Source organism: Culex pipiens, chromosome 3 (assembly GCF_016801865.2).
Source record: "Culex pipiens pallens isolate TS chromosome 3, TS_CPP_V2, whole genome shotgun sequence".
NCBI classification, from domain to species: domain Eukaryota; kingdom Metazoa; phylum Arthropoda; class Insecta; order Diptera; family Culicidae; genus Culex; species Culex pipiens.
This window is the reverse complement of record NC_068939.1, coordinates 35,800,659-35,825,183: the sequence shown is the minus strand read 5'-3', so window position 1 is coordinate 35,825,183 and position 24,525 is coordinate 35,800,659. Positions and strand designations below refer to the sequence as shown.

Sequence of the window (24,525 nt, the reverse complement as noted above, 5' to 3'; positions counted from 1 at the left end):
CGGATTCGTGATCAGGGAAAAAAGTTAGCCTTTAGGAAAAAATTTCACGCAAATCGAAGAAGGGTTGGGGCAACTGCTGTGTGAGTTGGCGTAGAATTGCCCATATGACCGATTCTTAGCGAAGCTACACCAATATGTTACTTTTTTCAATTTTCAATGTGATTTTTTATATGAAAAATTTCATTTTAATTATGATCTAATAATTGCAATTTGCTTTAAATGCGTTTTCTTATCTGAAATGCCAAAAATATTGACCAAATAAGGTCTGCAAGTCATTGAATGGGAGAGGAGTTTTTTCATAAATCTGCTCCTTTCGTTGTCCCGTCACGAAAAGAAATGGCTGGCAAAAACTCAAATCTCAACCAAATCTTTCAGTTCAAGGAGCAAAAGATTCGTTTTTCAATTTGTGATAATGTGTAGAAGAGCAAAAGTTTTAAAAAATCAATGTGGCAAAACTGTGTCGATTTTTTGGTGTGCCTTTTAAAATTCCAGTTTTACGATGTTGTCCCGTCACGCTACATTTTCATTTCAGGAGAAGCACAGGTATAATCATTTCTATGTTGGAAAATCAATTATCTTTTCAAATATGTAATAACATTGGGGGGTTTCTTCTTTAATTATGCCACTACAGCCAAAACGCTGAAAAAAACTTGGGATTTTTTTGAAAAGGAGCCGAAGAATCGGTCATATAATAAGCATTGACAGAAAAAAAAAAAATCTGCTTCGTTAAAAAAATGTAATGTTTTAGATATTTTTCAAAGTTAAACCACCGATGGGTGGCTTTCTGGCCGCGACAAAAAATTAAAACCGAGAATAATAAATCCTCTCAAGTAGCCTCTTAGTCTTGAGGCTTGCTACGGACACGTTTGTTTTTGTTTGTGCCCACGTGTACTTCTCGAGTATTTACCTGACTGTGGGTGCACACTCTGCCATGGTGCTGGGCACGCGGTGTAGGCGTAATTGTGAGTTTGTGTGTGAAAGGATTTACTCCTCCACGGGTAGGTGGCGTTTTGCTCTCTTTTTTTTTAACTCAAGCATTTAACCTGCAGTGGTTTGCTGTCATTTGTTAACCTTTGCTGAGGACTGTTTGCACAAGGTGGGTTCGTCGGGGGGGTTTCTAAGGTTATCAAGCGGATTCTAAGAAGATTTGATTGTCTTTCTACGAAGATCCTTTTACGCTAGGCAACTGATAGCGAGCGATGTTTTTTTTTTCGATTTTGAAAGGCCAACCGCATTAAGGTCAACTTTGGTGTCCTCGTCTGACAGCTGTGCTTTTGAATGGAAGCTTAGTCACGTTGGTATAAGACGAAAACACTGTATCTGATAACAAAAGGGGGGAAGTTCTACGAAACAGCTCAATGAACCTTTTCTTGGAAGTTGTTTTCATGGGGGTGGGAAAAGGCAACCGCAAGAATGCTTATGAGATTATCTTGGTGTTAACAGGGTGTGTAGATAAATAAATACTGTCGGATTTATTGACTGTGGAAGTTGGTGTAGGTGGCTAATCGAGTTGTTTGAAGAATTACAAAATTACTAGATTTATTTGATAACAATTTAAAAATTCTCCTAACAATATCCAGTCTGCACGTGTAACCAAAGCCCCTCCAAACAATTTGAACTTCTCCTTCTCGAAGGCACCATAAATTATTCGGACCGAAATCTAATGCCCGTTGGTTATATACAATTTCATATTTCCTGGATTTTTCTTTTCCCAACTAACACCAAAACCACCGTCATCGACCACCCTCCCGCTGCTATGACGCCGCCAACGGAGCAGGTGCGGTGTGGCCACCTCAGCGGCAGGTTCAGCTATCCTGGCGTGATGGAGGCCGCGTACGGCAAGACCGGCTACTATCTGCTCTCGCTGCTGCAGTTCATGTACCCGTTTCTAGGTAAGTTTGGTCCTGCACGTCGTGCTTTATTTTTAGTTGTTTCCTTGGAAGAAAGCTCGAAAACAAAAAACTTTTCAGTACGTGCACTTCACACCACATCGTCCTCGCAGAGGAGGAGCTTGCATGTCCTAATGAATCATTCAGACACTTGTGGCCGCTGGTTTTCTCTAATTTATACTCATGACCCAATTTTCACCACGTCGCGCAATACAAGCGGCCGCATTTCTTCATCAAGATTACCTGGGAAAGGCATCCTCTTGGTGGGCCTCCGCGAAAAGAAAACTTATGATTATATACAGCATAAATTCTGTTGTATTTTTCGTGTTTCACTACCAACGAAAGCCTCGGGAACCTCCGGATATGGTGGAAAATTCAAGTTTTAGAATATTGCTTGGTTATGTTCGAAACTGAAATGTTTGATGCAATCACCGCGGTGTGTTTAAAAAACAAAATAAATAATATTTTCTAGGTCAGAGTACACAGTAAAAAAATCATGGCAATGTTACATCTGGAAAGGAGTACATTTTTTATGACAGAAAAAGGTGTAATTTAACCACTTTTCTTGTGTAATGTCACTTTTTCAGTCTAAATTGAGGTAAAATTGTGTGTGTGTGGTCCAATCCAATACCCGCTAACCGGTAGCGATATTATGGGAAAGTATAGTTTGTATCAGACTTTGTATATATGCCGAATGCTGATACAACTTATCTCAGTCCCGGGTATTAGGTGGTGATAGCCCTCGCGCTGCTTCCAACGACCCGTTTCAGAATGACAGAGCTCCTTGCGGTCCAATTCCGAGGTCGCTGGGCATTGTTCGGCCCCGCCTAAACATAGAAGCAAGCATCTGAAGGAAACTCGATCTATATTTAGACTTCCAATCCCCTCAGGCAAATCAGGGATCAGCGCGTATTTAATATGAGAAAGAGATAACATGTTTAAACACTATAGTTTTTGTATTTTTGTATTTTTGTATTTTTGTATTTTTGTATTTTTGTATTTTTGTATTTTTGTGTTTTTGTATTTTTGTATTTTTGTATTTTTGTATTTTTGTATTTTTGTATTTTTGTATTTTTGTATTTTTGTATTTTTGTATTTTTGTATTTTTGTATTTTTGTATTTTTGTATTTTTGTATTTTTGTATTTTTGTATTTTTGTATTTTTGTATTTTTGTATTTTTGTATTTTTGTATTTTAGCATTTTAGTATTTTTGTATTTTTGTATTTTTGTATTTTTGTATTTTTGTATTTTTGTATTTTTGTATTTTTGTATTTTTGTATTTTTGTATTTTTGTATTTTTGTATTTTTGTATTTTTGTATTTTTGTATTTTAGTATTTTTGTATTTTTGTATTTTTGTATTTTTGTATTTTTGTATTTTTGTATTTTTGTATTTTTGTATTTTTGTATTTTTGTATTTTTGTATTTTTGTATTTTTGTATTTTTGTATTTTTGTATTTTTGTATTTTTGTATTTTAGCATTTTAGTATTTTTGTATTTTTGTATTTTTGTATTTTTGTATTTTAGCATTTTAGTATTTTAGTATTTTAGTATTTTAGTATTTTAGTATTTTAGTATTTTAGTATTTTAGTATTTTAGTATTTTAGTATTTTAGTATTTTAGTATTTTAGTATTTTAGTATTTTAAAATTTTAGTATTTTAGTATTTTAGTATTTTAGTATTTTAGTATTTTAGTATTTTAGTATTTTAGTATTTTAGTATTTTAGTATTTTAGTATTTTAGTATTTTAGTATTTTAGTATTTTAGTGTTTTAGTATTTTAGTATTTTAGTATTTTAGTATTTTAGTATTTTAGTATTTTAGTATTTTAGTATTTTAGTATTTTAGTATTTTAGTATTTTAGTATTTTAGTATTTTAGTATTTTAGTATTTTAGTATTTTAGTATTTTAGTATTTTAGTATTTTAGTATTTTAGTATTTTAGTATTTTAGTATTTTAGTATTTTAGTATTTTAGTATTTTAGTATTTTAGTATTTTAGTATTTTAGTATTTTAGTATTTTAGTATTTTAGTATTTTAGTATTTTAGTATTTTAGTATTTTAGTATTTTAGTATTTTAGTATTTTAGTATTTTAGTATTTTAGTATTTTAGTATTTTAGTATTTTAGTATTTTAGTATTTTAGTATTTTAGTATTTTAGTATTTTAGTATATTAGTATTTTAGTATTTTAGTATTTTAGTATTTTAGTATTTTAGTATTTTAGTATTTTCGTATTTTAGTATTTTAGTATTTTAGTATTTTAGTATTTTAGTATTTTAGTATTTTAGTATTTTAGTATTTTAGTATTTTAGTATTTTAGTATTTTAGTATTTTAGTATTTTAGTATTTTAGTATTTTAGTATTTTAGTATTTTAGTATTTTAGTATTTTAGTATTTTAGTATTTTAGTATTTTAGTATTTTAGTATTTAAGTATTTTAGTATTTTAGTATTTTAGTATTTTAGTATTTTAGTATTTTAGTATTTTAGTATTTTAGTATTTTAGTATTTTAGTATTTTAGTATTTTTGTATTTTTGTATTTTTGTATTTTTGTATTTTTGTATTTTTGTATTTTAGTATTTTAGTATTTTAGTATTTTAGTATTTTAGTATTTTAGTATTTTAGTATTTTAGTATTTTAGTATTTTTGTATTTTTGTATTTTTGTATTTTTGTATTTTTGTATTTTTGTATTTTTGTATTTTTGTATTTTTGTATTTTTGTATTTTTGTATTTTTGTATTTTTGTATTTTTGTATTTTTGTATTTTTGTATTTTTGTATTTTTGTATTTTTGTATTTTTGTATTTTTGTATTTTTGTATTTTTGTATTTTTGTATTTTTGTATTTTTGTATTTTTGTATTTTTGTATTTTTGTATTTTTGTATTTTTGTATTTTAGTATTTTAGTATTTTAGTATTTTCGTATTTTTGTATTTTTGTATTTTTGTATTTTTGTATTTTTGTATTTTTGTATTTTTGTATTTTTGTATTTTTGTATTTTTGTATTTTTGTATTTTTGTATTTTTGTATTTTTGTATTTTTGTATTTTTGTATTTTTGTATTTTAGTATTTTAGTATTTTTGTATTTTTGTATTTTTGTATTTTTGTATTTTTGTATTTTTGTATTTTTGTATTTTTGTATTTTTGTATTTTTGTATTTTTGTATTTTTGTATTTTTGTATTTTTGTATTTTTGTATTTTTGTATTTTTGTATTTTTGTATTTTTGTATTTTTGTATTTTGTATTTTTGTATTTTTGTATTTTTGTATTTTTGTATTTTTGTATTTTTGTATTTTTGTATTTTTGTATTTTTGTATTTTTGTATTTTTGTATTTTTGTATTTTTGTATTTTTGTATTTTTGTATTTTTGTATTTTTGTATTTTTGTATTTTTGTATTTTTGTATTTTTGTATTTTTGTATTTTTGTATTTTTGTATTTTTGTATTTTTGTATTTTTGTATTTTTGTATTTTTGTATTTTTGTATTTTTGTATTTTTGTATTTTAGTATTTTAGTATTTTAGTATTTTAGTATTTTAGTATTTTAGTATTTTAGTATTTTAGTATTTTAGTATTTTAGTATTTTAGTATTTTAGTATTTTAGTATTTTAGTATTTTAGTATTTTAGTATTTTAGTATTTTAGTATTTTAGTATTTTAGTATTTTAGTATTTTAGTATTTTTGTATTTTTGTATTTTTGTATTTTAGTATTTTCGTATTTTAGTATTTTAGTATTTTAGTATTTTAGTATTTTAGTATTTTAGTATTTTAGTATTTTAGTATTTTAGTATTTTAGTATTTTAGTATTTTAGTATTTTAGTATTTTAGTATTTTAGTATTTTAGTATTTTAGTATTTTAGTATTTTAGTATTTTAGTATTTTAGTATTTTAGTATTTTAGTATTTTAGTATTTTAGTATTTTAGTATTTTAGTATTTTAGTATTTTAGTATTTTAGTATTTTAGTATTTTAGTATTTTAGTATTTTAGTATTTTAGTATTTTAGTATTTTAGTATTTTAGTATTTTAGTATTTTTGTATTTTTGTATTTTTGTATTTTTGTATTTTTGTATTTTAGTATTTTAGTATTTTAGTATTTTAGTATTTTAGTATTTTAGTATTTTAGTATTTTTGTATTTTTGTATTTTTGTATTTTTGTATTTTTGTATTTTTGTATTTTTGTATTTTTGTATTTTTGTATTTTTGTATTTTTGTATTTTTGTATTTTTGTATTTTTGTATTTTTGTATTTTTGTATTTTTGTATTTTTGTATTTTTGTATTTTTGTATTTTTGTATTTTTGTATTTTTGTATTTTTGTATTTTTGTATTTTTGTATTTTTGTATTTTTGTATTTTTGTATTTTTGTATTTTTGTATTTTTGTATTTTTGTATTTTTGTATTTTAGTATTTTAGTATTTTAGTATTTTAGTATTTTAGTATTTTAGTATTTTAGTATTTTAGTATTTTAGTATTTTAGTATTTTAGTATTTTAGTATTTTAGTATTTTAGTATTTTTGTATTTTTGTATTTTTGTATTTTTGTATTTTTGTATTTTAGTATTTTAGTATTTTAGTATTTTAGTATTTTAGTATTTTAGTATTTTAGTATTTTAGTATTTTAGTATTTTAGTATTTTAGTATTTTAGTATTTTAGTATTTTAGTATTTTAGTATTTTAGTATTTTAGTATTTTAGTATTTTAGTATTTTAGTATTTTAGTATTTTAGTATTTTAGTATTTTAGTATTTTAGTATTTTAGTATTTTAGTATTTTAGTATTTTAGTATTTTAGTATTTTAGTATTTTAGTATTTTAGTATTTTAGTATTTTAGTATTTTAGTATTTTAGTATTTTAGTATTTTAGTATTTTAGTATTTTAATATTTTAGTATTTTAGTATTTTTGTATTTTAGTATTTTATTATTTTTGTATTTTTGTATTTTTGTATTTTTGTATTTTTGTATTTTTGTATTTTTGTATTTTTGTATTTTTGTATTTTTGTATTTTTGTATTTTTGTATTTTTGTATTTTTGTATTTTTGTATTTTTGTATTTTTGTATTTTTGTATTTTTGTATTTTTGTATTTTTGTATTTTTGTATTTTTGTATTTTTGTATTTTAGTATTTTAGTATTTTAGTATTTTAGTATTTTAGTATTTTAGTATTTTCGTATTTTTGTATTTTTGTATTTTTGTATTTTTGTATTTTTGTATTTTTGTATTTTTGTATTTTTGTATTTTTGTATTTTTGTATTTTTGTATTTTTGTATTTTTGTATTTTTGTATTTTTGTATTTTTGTATTTTTGTATTTTTGTATTTTTGTATTTTTGTATTTTTGTATTTTTGTATTTTTGTATTTTTGTATTTTTGTATTTTTGTATTTTTGTATTTTTGTATTTTTGTATTTTTGTATTTTTGTATTTTTGTATTTTTGTATTTTGTATTTTTGTATTTTTGTATTTTTGTATTTTTGTATTTTTGTATTTTTGTATTTTTGTATTTTTGTATTTTTGTATTTTTGTATTTTTGTATTTTTGTATTTTTGTATTTTTGTATTTTTGTATTTTTGTATTTTTGTATTTTTGTATTTTTGTATTTTTGTATTTTTTGTATTTTTGTATTTTTGTATTTTTGTATTTTTGTATTTTTGTATTTTTGTATTATTGTATTTTTGTATTTTTGTATTTTTGTATTTTTGTATTTTTGTATTTTTGTATTTTAGTATTTTAGTATTTTAGTATTTTAGTATTTTAGTATTTTAGTATTTTAGTATTTTAGTATTTTAGTATTTTAGTATTTTAGTATTTTAGTATTTTAGTATTTTAGTATTTTAGTATTTTAGTATTTTAGTATTTTAGTATTTTAGTATTTTAGTATTTTAGTATTTTTGTATTTTTGTAGTTTGGTATTTTAGTATTCTTGTATTTATTTTTTATTTTTGTATTTTTGGTAATTATGTTGTGTTTTTTATTATTCTAAATCTGTTTAATGAACAAAACATTTTTTTAATCATTTGCTTCAGTAAAATATCTGTAAAGGCAGGTGAAAACAGTTTGAGATAGATCTGTATTTAAAATAATACAGGTAAAGTTTAGAAAAAAGAACATACTTTGCTAGCAAAAAAAGATTACAGGTAAAGGTACAGGTGGTTGATAAAAAAAAACTCTAAATAGAAATAAATGGTAAAGGTGTGACGTGCTTTGCCTCTCCCGGCTTTGAATATGATCTAAAAAATCTTACCTAAAACAATTCCAATTTTTATCTATGAGCTTGTTCGGTTTGTGCTGTAGAACCACGTCTGCTGGCCACTTCCGGCCGAAACGGCTGCGCTGGTAGAAGATTTGGAGCTTTGGGAAGTGTTGAGCGTGGTGCTGATGTTTTTAATTGGCACTGGAGCAGGAGCATGTCCAGAACAGATCCCGCAGCCCGACTGACGTGAACGTTTCAAACTTGTCCAGAACAAATCCCGCAGCCCGACTGACGTGAACGTTTCAAACTTGACCGCCGCCTTTGGTGGCCGTCCTGTAGAACGTCCTCTTTCACTGTGGTCGTGGAATCGCCAACGCCACAGCATTGGACGAGTTGGCAGACGGTTCCATTCCAGCAGTTTCGTGCGAAACATCCGGATCGAGCACTGTTCACTGCTCGGGTCCTGCAGCTGTAAGCGCCATTCCTTCACGTGCTGAACTTGGAACTAACTAAAGGAAAGATAAATACATCAGTTAAACTTAAGTAAATAAAAAAAATCAAACATGTTACCTGGTACGAGTTTTTTTTATTCGATTATTTGTTTTGTTTATGTTGTTCTCTCCACGGCTTACTGAGATTTGACAGATGCGTAACGCATAAAAGGTACTCAAGAATGGATGCGCCTTTAGGTAGGCAACATTGCAATGCATTGTAGCATAGATTGTAGTCAAAAGTGATAACAATGTAAGCATTTTTGAAAACTTTGTTATCAAATTTGAAAACATTCGATGTAAACGGTTCTGTTGTCGCATGTTATCAAGCAAGCAGACATGATTTCTTTCCGTGTACGGATCAATTCACTGCTAGAGTGTAAATCTTCTGACGGCCGACTGCTTAGCGTCCCAGACCATAAATCCAAAGGTGTGAGTTCGAATCACACCTTGTTCTATTTCGTTTTTGTTCATATTCAAAGTTCAAATTCATGATTCCAAATTTCAGAGGTACCGACCGGGGTTTGATCCCTGAACCTTCTGCTTATGAGGCAGAAACCGTAACCATTAAGCCACGGAGCCGGTTCCAGTCTAAATTGAGGTAAAATTACATCATAAAAGGGGCAATATTCAGCCTTCAAAATTAAACCTTCAAAATTTACACGATTTTTTACTGTTTAGTTATATATAAGAGTCATTCAACCTCAACCGCGCACAAAAAAAAATCAGCAATATAATCAACATTTTTTTATCATACTCAAATTTGGTAGGGGACCATCCATAAACCACGTAGACACTTTTTTGAGAATCTGTTACCCCCCCCCACCCCCCTCGTGGACAATTATGTGCATTGTCCCGAAGTTTGGTTGAAGTTTGTTTGCCGTAGTCCCGAGCTATAATTACAAATGTTTACGGTAGTCTAACTTGTACGTGCGTCAAACGCGTTCTGACCTGAAATCCCTTTGGCCAGTTGTCGCACTTACATCAATTTTCTGGGAGTGACAAGATAGCACGACAAGATTGAAACTACTTTCATATGTAATCTGGCCCAAAATGCACGTACGAGCGTAGCACGACGGCGACGATATTTAATTTGATTCTGAATTATTACATTTTAATTCATTTCTATTATTTACAGCATTATTATTATAAATTTGTGAACCAATTTAACAACGTTGCATTTTTTGACTCAAATAACAAGGAAGTTTATAAAGTTCAAAATATGACATCTTCTCTTTATTTTTTCAAAAAGTGTTCCTTAGATTTTGTATCAAACTCTCAATATTTATGCATTTTTCAAATAAACCTATAGAGCATTGAAATGTAAACAAAGTTTTGGTTTATAAAAAAAGTTACAACGATATTTTTTGTTCAAATCAAACATTAAATCAAACTGCGATTATTTTTTTTCATTTTCAATAAAAAAAGAAATTATGATAAAATAGAATAACCAGAAATAACACCAAATAAAAAAAAAATATTCAGATTTTATTCGTAAACCTAACTAAAACATTAAAACATAAATCCACTTTTTTAATTTATTCAAACCCACCGTTTTCTGCACCCCTCAAAGAAGAGAAAGCTACCACTCGCTCTCTCCCCATCCCCCCCTCCTCCCTCGCGGCTTTTGGCACGGCGAGAGCTTTTTGTGTGCCGCACATAAAAATCCTTTATTCATTAGCCTGTGGCAGTCTACCGGAGCAACTTCATCTGAGCTTTTTAAAGTTTTACCACCATCAGCGGCAGTCAAAACGACCCCCCGTTCCCACCACAAACTTTGTTTTTGTTGTTTTATCCTCCTTGGAGATATTGGAGTTGGCCCACCTCCTGCAAGGAATAAGCTCTTTTCCCTTGAGGGCGGGCAAAAAGTGTGAAAAAGTTTATTTTGCTTTTATTTATCGTCCTCCCCGACGACGAGACGGGACGCTTTTATGAGAAGCTCGGCACAATTGAATGTTAAAAGACAAGTTAATGCTCATGTTGTGGGATTTTGCAGTCTGTTTTATGAACCCAAGGGTTGTTTGTGATGATAACATATGGTTTTGATTTTAAAAATTGTGTGCCCATCATATTAGATTTAGGAGATAAATCAATTTAACATTACCATCAAAAAATAAACAATTATGTAAACTTTTCGAATTCTGTATTTTTTTCAACCACTTTTTTCCCCCTTTTTTGGCTACTCGTTCAAAACCCGAAATGATGAAACAATTGCCAAACTTTAACTCACTTTGCAAACTAAATTCCCCACACAGAACTAGCAAGTAAATGTGTACACTTGGAGAAACTCACTTTACGAAAACTACTCACCCAAACGTCAACATCACACACGTGAATCCACGACCAACCGGTGTCTTCTTCAACACAGAGAGAGAGAGCAAACTTTTCCTTCGGGGACGACCCAACAAAAGGCAAAGCTTCCGGAGAAGACACACACACACACTGTCGCTTAATTGAATGAAGATTCCACGAGCCGTGCAATAATTAAATTGTGCAGTTTCAACTCTTTCATCAAGGTGAATTCCGTACCTGTTAATCACCCCAGGGCAGACTATATGCTTTTGTGTCGTATTTAATGTGGTTAACTTATCACTTTTTACTAACAGGTACCGCAACATGATTGTTTAGAAAATCAAATTCATTAGCACACATTTGAGTTATTTTTCTTATTTTTGTTAGTGCGATTTTTATATGCGAATAATTATTTTTTTAGGTAAAAAAAATCTAAATATTCATCTGGAAAAAATAACTAAAAATTAAATTTTTAATTTCAAGAGCCACGGCTTTTTTAGGGATCCCCTTCCAAGAAAAACCGCCCTCCATACAAAATGATTTTGGAGCACAGATCAGAAAGAGACTTGTGATAAATTGTGAAAGTATGTCTCAACTAGGGTTACTGAATTTTCAAAAACCTTGGAAACCTTGAAATTCGTGAATTTTCACATTTTCCGTGAAATTGAAGGATTTTCGGAAATCAATAAAAAAAAACAAATTTAATAAATCTATTTATCAACAATGCACATTGGTCCGAAACCGAAATCTAGCGTGCCAAAATTGATAGCGACTTCACGTTAAGATTAAGAGCATGATCAGGGTCAATAGGAGCATGGCCCAAATTCTAAGGTGGTTCAGGATGTTTATTATGACGAGATAGTGCTTTGGTGTCTTCAGAAAAATTGTAGGGGACATCATTTTGAGCAACTTTGCTCAAGAGCACATCTACGTTGTATCTACGTACGGGACGTTTTTAGGCCCATTTTTGTGATTTAGGTTAAGGTGTTTATGAATGAGTTTTTTTTTAATTTATTAACTCAGGCGAGTAAAACCTATCAAAACATGTATCTTCCAAGAGATCTGAAATCGAACCTTTTAAACGAAAGTTATAATCAAAATACGACGAATAAAACGCCATTTTGAAATGTGATTGACTTGAAAAGGTGGTGGTTTTTGTCCTTGCTCTTGGAAGCATCTGAAAGTACACATTCTAGGGTACATTTGCTGAATAACGTCATGATTCGAAATCCGGACACTTAGTACCATAGTATTTTTGTTATAGCTGGCAGAAAATCATTTAATAAGTTGGAAATGTATATCATCAGGATTTAGTATAAACACTCAGTTTTAAGAGAATGCATGCAAAATATGTCTTTTCTAACAATTTTTCATCAGAATTGGAAAATTAAAATTACTTGTTGTGCTTCGAATCCCGGACACTGTTAAAAGCTGATTCGAAATCCGGACACTCAATTTTGTTTATGAATCGCACAAATTTGGACTGAAATGTTAGTGAATGGCATTCTTTGGGTCTCAAATAAGCAAATTAACATCAAAACAATCGATAATTTATATAAAAATTTGCTAGAATTTAAGGAAATCAAAAACATAAATTTCTGCTTTGCCTTCCCGGTGCTTTGGACGCCTATGAAATATTTCAGTTGAAATGTTTCGCATTTTTGGTAAACTCACAATTTTATTTTATTGTTTTGGCATTAACTTCAGCGTTCAAACAAACTTTAAATGAAAGTTGATGTTAGAATTCATCAAATAACACAGTTTTGACATTCATAATGCGAACTTATATCCAAATAATTGATAAAACAAGTTGAAGTGTCCGGGTTTCGAAGCGTCTTGGATTCGAATCATGACGTTATAACTCGAAGGTCTTTTTTGTTTTACTTATTTAATCTTAATTTGAAAATGCGCATTTTTAAATAATTTTTTGCCCATAATATCCGATTGTCCATAATTCGTTTTTCAAAAATAAAAATGTTCATTTTGACAAGCTCTACAATAGTCTATAAGGAACCAAAAGTGTGCCTAGTGGTTTTAAAATAAAAAACAAGTTTTAGCCGAAATATTTCAGGTATAAATTTTAATAATTTTGTAGATTGCTGAAATATTTCAGTTAAATTATGCAAAAAATATTGGCATAATGAATACAATCAATTCTAGAGTTTTGTTTAATGTCCTATAAGCTATTGTGTTTCAGATATGTATAGGACCTAATAAAAAAAGTCTAGAACGGTTGAATTTTGTTTCTATTACCGGCCTTGACAAAATTTCACTTCGGATAATCGAATCACGAAAAAAATGTTTTTTCTTTGCTTTTTAATTTTTGAGGGTCGATCATATGTAACTACTGTAAAGTGATTTAGAATTTTTAAATCCAATATAGCGGCCGACATGGCGGATAAAACATATTGAAAAAATGCATTTTCCAATTTTTAAGGCAATCAAATATTCAAGTTTGATCAAATTGGGGTCGCAGAATCGAATTTGATGTTAAAAGTATGAAAACATCAATAAAAAATTTTTTTTTGGTCATCATTCGTTTATCCGAAGTTCGATGCAAACCTTCGGATAATCGAAACTTTGAATAATCGAGGTTTCGAAAATTGAGTCTGGACTGTACTTTGAAAAGTTAAGTAAAAGTAGAAGTCGTCACTGTCGTGCTAACTTGTCACACGTGCATTTTGGGCCAAATTGAGTTAAGCTCGCCATTTTGTGCAACCCATCGTGCCTCACCTTTTGACTTTCATAAATCCCCAAAATTCGATTTCAATCCTGAGGTTTTCAATAAAAACCGATCAAACTCCGTACATTTTTGTTACTTTTCATATGATAGTAGTTTCAATTTTGTCGTGCTATCATGACTCAGCCTGAAAATTGATGTAAATGCGACAACTGGCCAAAGGGATTTCAGGTCAGTACGCTTTTGACACAAGTACGAGCTCAAATACCGTAAACATTTTCAATTATAACTCGGGACTCCAGCTACCAAATTTAGCCAAATTTCAGGAAAATGCACAGAATTATGAAATAAACAAAACATGTTTGTTAGTTTACATTGCGTCCTCTCGTTTTTGTTTATTCAGGGTCAAACATTAAAACGCGTTTTTCTCGGAACGTTAAAAAGCGAAGTACGACAAGTTAGCTCGACGACGAAGTGTATTTAATTGAAAACAAATTTTCTTATTTATTGTTACTTTAAGCACGCTAGGGTTCGTTTAATATTTTTTGTGTAACTAATATTTTTAAACTAATCAGCAATTCCACTTGAAAAAAGTTCTCCGATCGGGCTCAAAATTTTTGTGGGGGTTCCTTGGCCAAAATAATTAGACCCGTATTCAGACATGCATCCGCTCTAACTCCTCTTTTAGAAGAACTTGTTTGGCATTTCGCGTAAATGATGCCCAACATGTTGTGACAGTGATTAGAGTGCACTAATTACGCTAATCTCTAAGGCTCCCGAAGACCCTGAGAATTATTTTGAAAACCAAGTGAGATATAGCGTAAGAACCTTTAAGCGCACTCAAAGAGCTTTTAAGAAGTTCTTTTAAAGAGCTTAAGAGAGCATTACCATGAAAATATCGCTAAATCGTTTTTCCGAATGAACCAATGTTTTTTACACATTATTCATGCCAAAAACATAAGGTTTTTGCCTGGCAACAAGCATAGCATTACTTTAAATGAAAATGCCATGTGGAACAAGCTGAGTGCCGTTAAGAAGAGCTCTTAGTGCCGATGCACCCGTATTTCCCGTCTACCCGTATTTTTTGTTTGTTTTGGCATTAGGGTGACCAACACCGAGAACCCAAAAATGGCAAATTTCTTCAACTTTAGCAAAAACCAAATTTATCAAAAAAAATTATAACTCCACACCATTTCAACCTATTTTAGCTGTCTTAGATGCAAATGAAAGGTACTTAGTTGGCCTTTCAAAGAAAAATAATTTCAGGACCGAAAAAATCAGCCAAACAAATTTGAAAAAGTCGCATAAAAACATAAAAAGGCGTTTTGACCGCGGACCAAAAAGAAATGGACTAAAGAGCCCATGTCTGAAAATATTATTATCGGAATCCTCGAAAAATTTTACGTACAGGATTCCGAGATATGATTTTTTGAAAATAAAAACTGGGACGACGAAAACGGGATTTTTTTGTTTTCGCCAAAACTGTGATAACTTTAAAATTTCAGCGATGACCTATTCATGTTTGGGTACCAAAAGTTGCATCTTTCAATTACAAAAAAAAATGATACCCAAATGGAATTGCTGAATACTAATGTTTAGTTTGCTAGATAAATTTCGTGTAGTAACAATTAGACTAAAATTTTATTATAAAGGCAAAATTCCAAAAGAATATTGAAGATTCAAACTTGTTTTATTTAAGATTTTCGCAAATTTTCTAAAGTATTTTGAGCGTAACCATATATTAAATATTTTGCACGTTTCTAATAAAATCTTACTAAAATAATATTTTCCGAATAATTAAGCTTAATTTAATTGTCCGTAAGATATTTACCTTCTTTCCAGAGATTTTGATAATAATTGAATGTAATTTCCAAATTAATTCCAAGTAAAAAGTAAATCTCTAGACACTAATTAAGTTTGCGAAGCAAATAATTCTTTACGATTTCTCTACATAGAGACCTGAGCAAAGGTTTCTGTATATCTTTGACCCATTTTTAGGATTTTCTTTTTTTTAAGTGTGAAATTAAATTCAACTTTGATGTTTGATTTTCTCAAAATGCGTGTTCTTTTTGCAGCCATGATATCGTACAACGTGGTCGTCGGTGACACACTTTCCAAGGTCCTGGTGCGGCTGGTGCCCTCCTGGGGCACCTCGATGGGGGCGGTCCGCTTCGGCGTAGTGCTGGTCGTGACGGCGTTCGTGGTAATACCGCTCTGTCTGTACAAGAACGTGTCCCGGCTGGCAAAGGCGAGCTTCCTCAGCTTGGCGTGCGTCGTCATCATCCTGGTGGCCATCGTCTACAAGCTGCTGGCGGGGGATTACGACGTCGTGTGAGTACCACTTCACTGCACTGGCCCTCTGGGAGGGAGGGTCCTCTTTGACGAAAGGATTGAATTTAAATTGAGGATGATTTCAAAATCACTAAGCTTAATGTTTGTTTTACATTTTAAATTCTAGTTGTTCGTTATCGTACAAAATACCCCAAAATTCTGTACCATTTAGCTGCAATCAAGCTTTTATCGCGCATCAAGCTGTTAATGATTTTATTATTCCAACTTTGGGTAACTTTGTTCTATCCTTGCCGTACACATGTGTACAACCCTCCCAGTGGAAGGAGGGTACCAAAAAACAAGCCGACAGAGGCACTTGTTACAACGCAACAGTTTAACAGTCGCGCACTTTCTCTGTGTTTATTTTCCGGCCACCCATTACCACCCACGCTGGATGCTACACGTGCAGACCCAACACACCGGAATCGTGGCGATTTGCCCACAGCGATCTCATCCCGGCCGTCGGAATAATGGCTTTCGGTAAAATTTTCATGACATTGCCCACAAAATTATGCTATACCTCCCCCCTTGCTTGTGTCGGGTTGGATTCTAGTCTAATGTTCCAAAGTTCCACACCAGATGGAACATTTTATGGATCGTTGGGACACTATGAGGACGAGATGTTAGACGGTGTGTTTGAAGGGTTTTTTTCGGGGAATTGCTATAATAAGTAGAATATATTTCAAAACGATTACACAGCTCGACATTTTATTTTTGCTACTCTCATAGATAAACGTGGGAGCGCAGGGTTGCTTGAGATTATTTTATAGCAGAGCAATTCTCTGAGATTTCGGTTATTCATTTTTTTTTTTGTGAATTTTTAATCCGACAGAAACTTTTTTGGTGCCTTCGGTATGCCCAAAGAAGCCATTTTGCTTCATTAGTTTGTCCGTATAATTTTCCATACAAATTTGGTAGCTGCCCATACGATTTGGTGTCTTGGCAAAGTCGTAGGTATGGATAAGGACAACACTGAGAAAAATGATACAGGGTAAAAAAGGGTGATTTTTAATTTCACTTTTGGTATGTTTTAATAGACATCAAATGCTAACATACAAAATTCAATATTGCGCCCTTTAGATGTTAGCCTTGATTTGAAAAAATAAATTTTCACGAATGTTTCATATTTTAACATTGAAAATCGGACCATTAGTTGCTGAGATATCGAGATTAGAAAATTGTGGGTTGTTTGGGTAGGACTTAGAAAACAACAATTTTTCTGTTTTTTAACCTTTGCATGGCAATATCTCAGCAACTAAGGGTCGTATCAACTAAGTTCAATAAAGCAAAACATAGAGAATTTTCTTAGCTCTTTAAAAATATTGTTTTTCAAAAGTGGGCAAACATGAGCACTTATTTAAAAAAATAAAAACTGCGACTATTTTCAAAAAGGTTACCTAAAAATGGCTTTAACTTGGAAACGGTGCACTTTATCAAAATTTTACTAAGTACTTTTTGATAGCATATTCGATTTTACATCGAAAAATTAAACAGAAAAATTTCTGCGACCAATATTTCGTTTTTTTTTTTAAATCAGTGTTGATTCAAAAATTCATAATTCGGTCAAAGATTTATTGCACATTCTGGAAATTTCTGAAAAGTTGGCATTTAATGTCTCCTAAAACATATCAGAAAATGAAAAAAATTAAAAAGTGTTTTAGTTTTGCAAATCAAGTTTTAGTGACTAAAAGTGAAATTAAATATCACCATTTTTTTACCGTGTAGCATTTTTTTTCAGTGTACCTTATCCATACTCACAGCATTGCCGATGACATCAAATCGATCAAAAAATTCCTTCAAAAGATACAGATTTTTGAATTTTCTTTAGGGTGCCCCGAATATGAGACTTTTTCTCAAAACCTCGCTCCACAAGCTGAATATTGTTCCTTGAGCTATTTTAGGACTCTGGGACAAATATGACCAAAATCGGTCAACATTTACCCATTGATGCTCTTAGGTTATGTTAGTATGGGAAAAATCGAAAAAAAATGTATGGAAAAAAACATTTTCTTATGGTTTGGTCTGCACGGTGCGCTACTTCGATCCAAATATTCCCAAAAGTGAGATTCTTATTGCAAATTTATTGCTCTACAACTTTGTAGAACATACCAAAGCTGTAAAACTTTATCCTGAAAAGTTATTAGCGATTTAAAAAAGTCATTTTTGTATGAAAAACCTTTTTTTTTGCCAACTTTAGGCTCGGGTATCAATGGGTTAATCTCAACCAATTTTGCCCAAATTTGTATGAGCAACTCTCTACGAAATCGGCCGATTTCGACCATTTTTATTTTTTGTATTTTTTTATTTGACTTAAACTTTGTGGGGGCCTTCCCTATGACCAAATAAGCTATTTTGTGTCATTGGTTCACCCATACAAGTCTCCATACAATTTTGGCTGCTGTCCATACAAAAATGGTACGTAAATATTTGAATAACTGTAACTTTTGCATGAATTTTCTGATCAATTTGGTGTCTTCGGCAAAGTTGTAGGTATTGTTGAGGACTTTTGAGAAAAAATAGGTACACGGAAAAAAAAATTTGCAGGTTTTTAAATCAACTTATTTTTCACTAAAACTCAATTTTCCTGAAATACGTATTTTTTGATTTTCGAGATTTTTTGATATGTTTTAGGTGACAAAAATCGGCAACTTTTGAGCCATAGAGAAACATGTGCCGCCGAGTTGAAAAAATAGTGATTTTTGGAAAAAATCGAAGTTTCATGCAAAAACAAATTTGACATTATTTATTAATGCAAAATTGAATTTGTAATCGAAAAGTACTTTACAGATTTTTTGATAAAGGACTCCGTTTTCAAGATATAGCCACCGAAAGTTTGATTTCAGCGAAATATTTGCAGTTTTTCGATTTTAAAAAAAAGTGACCATAAATGACCATCTCTAAAAATATTTTTTTTGGAAGGTTCAGAAAATTTGCTATAAAATTGTCTAAGAGACATTGAAGGTTGGACCTCGGGTTGCTAAGATAGAACCGCTTTAAGAAAAAGAAACACGAAAATTGAAGTTTTCTTAATCTCACCAAAATATCCCACCATTTTCTAATGACGATATCTCGGATGAGTTTTCAAAAAACCGTAAGAGCCACCGTGACCTCTGACACTAATTTTCGTTTTTCTCGAAAATAAAACAAAATTTCATTTATTTTCAGTTTGATGCACTTGAAGGACATGTAGATGAACAATCTCGAGCATTTTTGATGTTGGTTTTTCGTAAGTTGGTCGAGTACCGATGCAAAAAGGACTTTGTTTACCAATGGCTCTTACGGTTTTTTGAAAACTAATCCGAGATATCTGATATTTTCCGATCCTTTCAAAACAAATTTTTTGAAAATTTTTAAATCTAGATTTACATTTTAAAAGGGCCCAACATTGAATATTACGCCCATTTAAAATGTTAGTCTTGAAAATTCACTCAAAAGTTACAGCTGTTTGAATATTTACATACCATTTTTGTATGGACAGCAGCCAAAATTGTATGGAGACTTGTTTGGATGAACCAATCACACAAAATAGTTTATTTGGTCATAGGGAAGGCCCCCAAAAAGTTTGAGCCAAATCAAAAAATACAAAAAAATCCATTTCCGGTTTTGGTAGAAAATTGCAAACTAATGATGCAAAAAGGCTTGTTTGGGCATACCGAAGGCACCAAAAAAGTTTCAGCCGGATTAAAAAATACAAAAAAAAAATCGCATGAACGAAATCACAGATAATTGCTCTGATGCGTTTACTGTCATCAACTTAAAAAATGTCGAGTTGTGTTCAAGCTTAATTTTTAGAAAATGAGATTTTATGAAAAAAAAAAATACTTACAAACACACCGTTGCGATCTTCGTCACACGGGAGTTCACAATCCATTGCATTCTGGCACCCCCACTTTTTCCGCCACAGCCTTCATGTGCCATCACAACACATTCCTGGTGTACCAGTCGATGCGGAATGCCACCATGGAACGCTGGGAAAAGGTCACCCACCTGTCGGTCGGGTTTGCCTGGCTGGTGGCGGCCTGCTTCGGAATCGCCGGCTACTGCACGTTCCGGGCACTTTCGCAAGGTACGTTTGGTGGGCACACTTGCAGTCATATCATTTGTTGACGCCGTCCACTTTATTCCCGCAGGAGACCTGTTGGAGAACTACTGCTGGGACGATGACCTGATGAACTTCAGCCGGGTGCTGTTCTCGGTGTCCATCCTGCTGACGTTCCCCATCGAGTGCTTTGTGTCGCGTGAAATCGTCCGAACGCAAATCAAACGATTCTACTCCCAGGAGGTCGTAGAGTACGACACCGACAAGGATCCGTCCCACGCGACCGGCGGTGAAGAGGACGAGAAGGCGGTTACGACCACGTTGGTAATCGTGTTTGCAGCGTTTATCATCTCGCCGTACACCGAGTGCCTCGGGCCGGTGCTGGAGTTGAACGTAAGTAGTTCGCTTAGCCCTTAAAAGCCAGTTAGTTGGATTCAGTGACATAAATTCATTTCTAGGGTCTCCTAGCGGCCATTCCGTTGGCGTACATCCTGCCCGGACTGGCCTACATCCAGCTGAGCCCACACTCGTTGTTCAGCCAGGAAAAACTGCCCGCCGCTGGGCTGGTAGTCTTTGGGACCATCGTGACCATTTCCGGGGCGGCTCTGCTGATGCCCAATCTGATGGGGGACTGCCGGACCGGCATCATTATGGGCTACTGCCGGGACGACGAACTCTCGCTGAACGGAACGGCTTCCGCGCTGGTGGCGACTACGCCGGCGTGTGTTACCGATAGGGTTTAAGAGGGCCCTGCCGAAGTACTTGTCATTGAAATGAACTTGTGAACACTTGTTACCAAAAACATACAACCAAAAGCGAATATTTTCTGTTTGTGACAATCTGTAGAACAGTATACCAACTAAATAACTAAAGTATATTCAACTTGTAGAGCAGAAATAAATGCTAAAATACCAAAGCAAACGCAGCCAGCATAAAATCGAAGAGACAACAATATACTATAATCATTTTATTTTCCTATGTTTGGGACCAAAATCAAACAGATATCAAATCTTATAAAATGAAATGCTTGAAGCTTCCAAAAGGAAGCACACAACAAAGAAAACCAAATCAAAATAAACAGAAATATTATGCTTGGTCTGTCAAAAGTAAGTTTAGTTGAAACAATCTTATGAGTTTAGCTAATTAAATATTAGTACAAACGCTTTGCGTACCTGCGAATCTACAAATCACTTTTCTATCACTATTTTAGCAGTTTCAATGAAAATGCTTATTTTTCTTCGAGAAACCCCATACTGGGGCGAACACTTGAATCAAACACTTATATACAGACTTACACCACACCACGACAAGGTAAACATATTTAGGGAAAACAAAAGTTATATTTTCTACATTTTTGTACATCAATATTTTTCGTCGAGCAAAACACACAACAAAATTGTCTTTCAGCCAGCGACACGAATATGATAAACGATGCTTGGTCGAGAATTTGCTTTCAGGAAGCGATCAATTTTGAGGAAAGAAAAAAAAACGACCAAAAGTGGCCGTTTCGAACGAACGAAATTATTATGGGAACAGACACACGTGAACAAAGCCATATCGCAAAAGAGGCATCTCAAGATCGTTGAGTTTTGAGAGTGATTCTCTTTGATAGAAAATACTTTCCGTCAGAATGAGAGAAATGTGTGAACAATTTAGAGCATTCATAAAATATATAATGTTCAACAAACTTCTGAGCATGAAGCATAGCGTTGTATCCATAATAAATATAAAAATATACATATACTATACTAAATATATAAAATTTACACTAACCAGAGAGCTATTCTAGAAGAAATATGAAAAAAAAACAAACCAAAAAAGCACTGAACTCGTACTGCACTCAGCCTAATTGTAGAACTATCAATATCCTCTTGAAATGGAAATCGCCTAGACTAAGTCATTCTGTAAAACTTTGACACAAAAATAGGAAAAAAAAAAACGTCCAACTCTTGGGATGAAATCGATGTCGTTCATTGAACTCTTTCCCGTTTAAACGAAAATGCATGCAATTTTTAAGCCTAACTGTTAACGGCCTTTCTTTGATACTTTACGTTCGTGTGTGTACAAAATGAGCGACGACTAACACAATTTTATTTAAAAAAAAAATACTAATTCAACACGGCTAATGAGTAAAGTTGATCTCATTTGAAATTCTGTTATGCTCATCAAGAGTTGAATTCAAAATACCGAAAGTATGGAGGCATGTGGCAAGTAAGCTAAGAGAGATTAAATATTTTAGTAACAGAGGATATTTTTCAGTATATTTTTACCAGAATAGTATTAAAACAATTAACAAAACAGAGAAATTATATAGTAAATCGTAATAAACAGCAATGATAACGTAGATATAAAGCAGCATCATAACATCAAATTAAAAGTAACATAAACCAAACCAACTTAGTTTGTAAGTGAAAAGACTTGGCATATTTAAAACAGATTGTATAGAATATTAGACACAATAAATGGGTACTGTTAAAATGTAATAAATCAAAACTAGTCTTTAGATCAAACTAAAACTTGATATTTTTTTGATTTTCATTACAGGCCGTATGATCCAAATTTCAAAATAACCCAAAATTAAATCAGTATTCAATCGTCCACAAAAAGTCTAAAATTAAAATCAACATTTTGACGCTGCCATGCTGTCTTGTCGCTCGTCGCTTTTTGACGTCCCGAGAAAAACATTTTTTCAGATTTTAATGAATCTCTCAGGATTAGAATAGAATTTTGGGGATCTGTGAAGGTACAAAGATGAGGCAATGAGAGCTGCATAACATGGCGTTCTTAACTCGTTTTGATCCAAAATTTACGTGCGGCAAGATAGCAAGACAGTCCTCAAATGTAAACAATCTGAGTTTTCATCAGAATCATGTAAAGCGAGCAAAACTGTTTATAAAACACCCTCCAACATCTAAAAATTCCAAAACTGCGTAGTTTTACAAGCAAAAAACGTGGCGATTGTAGTGTTTTCTGCATGTTCCGACGTATATTTAGAAACACTAAATTTTTGTTGTAATTTAGTGAATATTAACCAGACAAACCTCAAAATTGATCAAAACTAATGTTTCTGATATCTTAACAATTGAAGCTATGCAAAAATTAAGGCATGATGGCATCGCGAGGTGACCTAGACGTCACCCACTTCCGGCGGGGACACGCCAAGGAACGTCACTGCAATATGGACCACATCGTCAATCCAACTAGCTACTTAAGGTGTATCCTAGCTCAACGAGTCTTGGCCCTGAATCGGTTTCCTTCAGAAGGTTTTCTAGACCAATTTTTCATCACTGAGGTCGCAAATATCACTGTATTATCACTGACTGAACCGTTTCAATTTTTAATTAAATACCTGAAAAATGGACAAAACACAAAAGGGGAATCTGTTGTTTACTGTTGTACTGTTATTCACACAATAATACCCTAATTAATTTCAAATTGCTCTGTATGATGAAATTATTGCTATTTTCTATTACGTTTTGTCAAAATTGATGGTTTTATGCATTTTTGTGGAAATAGGAATTGATCGAAATTCAAAATTTTGAATGTTGATTTTTCCGAAACGGCAGGATTGTACACAGAAAAAAATGATGGTAATATTCATCAGGAAATGGTGACAGATGTTGTGGCAAAAAATGTGTAATATTACATCAAAAAATTATGAATTTTCATCAGGGTCACATTTTTACACATTTTTTAGATAGTATTACTCAAACAAAAGGTACTATTCAACCACTGACGAACTGACGTCCACCCTATACATATTTTTGAGAAAATTCTGACCGCAAATTCTCCAGCGAACACCAACTCCATCTACCTTCGGGTTCGCTGAACTATTTCTCCTCGCCCTCGTCCCGCAGGAAGCAGCCAAGGTGGCCCCCGAGACGGTGGAGCCACGGAAAAGGAAGCCGGGGAGGTACTCTACAGTTCGGCTGAGTTGTGGGGGATTTTCTCCGGGTACATCGGCAGGTTCAAAACCTGCAAGACCCGCTTGGACCAAGTAACCCTCGTCAGTTACATGATCTCCAAGTATGGAATTTAAGGAGTTTTTTTTGTTATTATATATTGTTATACTGATCCTCGGTCCCAACCTGGTCACAGCACCTAAAAGGACCTAATAAAAATAAGTTAAGAAAAAAAAAGAAAAAAAAAACTATTTCTCCTCCCACACGTGTTTTTAATATTGCGACTATGCTTCAATTTGTAATCTGCGTCGTTTCAAAAAAGTAAGCGCTCAGAACGATTCTGGAGCGCTCTGTTCGTTTCGGTGAAAGCGTGTGTCAGTTTATGATGACTTCAACAATACATTGCATGTAAACATTGGCGCGAATAAAAAAAAGACAGCTAGTGAAAAGAGGGAAGAGAGAAAAAAAGGGTGACAGATTGTTCGCTAGAAGCAAAACGCCAAACAAGAAGAAGACAACTGCGGTCAAAAGTGGTTTGCTCTTGGCGAGTCAGTTCGTCAGTGATTTAACCTACCAAATTTTCAACATTCCAAAATTATTTTTTTTTTACTATGTAGGTTTCGCCCTTTTGAAATGTTGTTACTGATTTCTCCTTTAAAACTGGTCAGGAATGATCATACCTTATTCGTACGGTTTTGACCCGGTTTCAAAATGTAAACAAGGCTA

The 24,525-nt window shown here is 32.0% G+C and overlaps 1 protein-coding gene and 1 long non-coding RNA gene across 2 annotated transcripts in view; one reads left to right on the top strand and one right to left on the bottom strand.

Annotated features, from left to right (window-relative positions):
* The window catches only part of LOC120418872 (putative sodium-coupled neutral amino acid transporter 11), a 70,562-nt gene extending 48,494 nt beyond the window's left edge, over nucleotides 1-22,068 (top strand). Inside the window, exons 4-9 of the mRNA XM_039581407.2 lie at nucleotides 1,778-1,892; nucleotides 15,603-15,858; nucleotides 16,268-16,338; nucleotides 19,763-19,924; nucleotides 19,989-20,290; nucleotides 20,356-22,068. Coding sequence (XP_039437341.1) covers nucleotides 1,778-1,892; nucleotides 15,603-15,858; nucleotides 16,268-16,338; nucleotides 19,763-19,924; nucleotides 19,989-20,290; nucleotides 20,356-20,640 — 1,191 coding nt within the window. The 3' untranslated portion in view covers nucleotides 20,641-22,068. The remainder of the gene's footprint in view (nucleotides 1-1,777; nucleotides 1,893-15,602; nucleotides 15,859-16,267; nucleotides 16,339-19,762; nucleotides 19,925-19,988; nucleotides 20,291-20,355) is intronic.
* On the bottom strand, nucleotides 8,048-9,138 carry LOC120418873 (uncharacterized). The gene is made up of 2 exons (XR_005605637.2): nucleotides 8,635-9,138; nucleotides 8,048-8,573 (listed from the first exon to the last, which is right to left on the bottom strand). It is a non-coding gene; the product is annotated as an uncharacterized LOC120418873 (long non-coding RNA).
* Nucleotides 22,069-24,525: the final 2,457 nt, after the last annotated feature.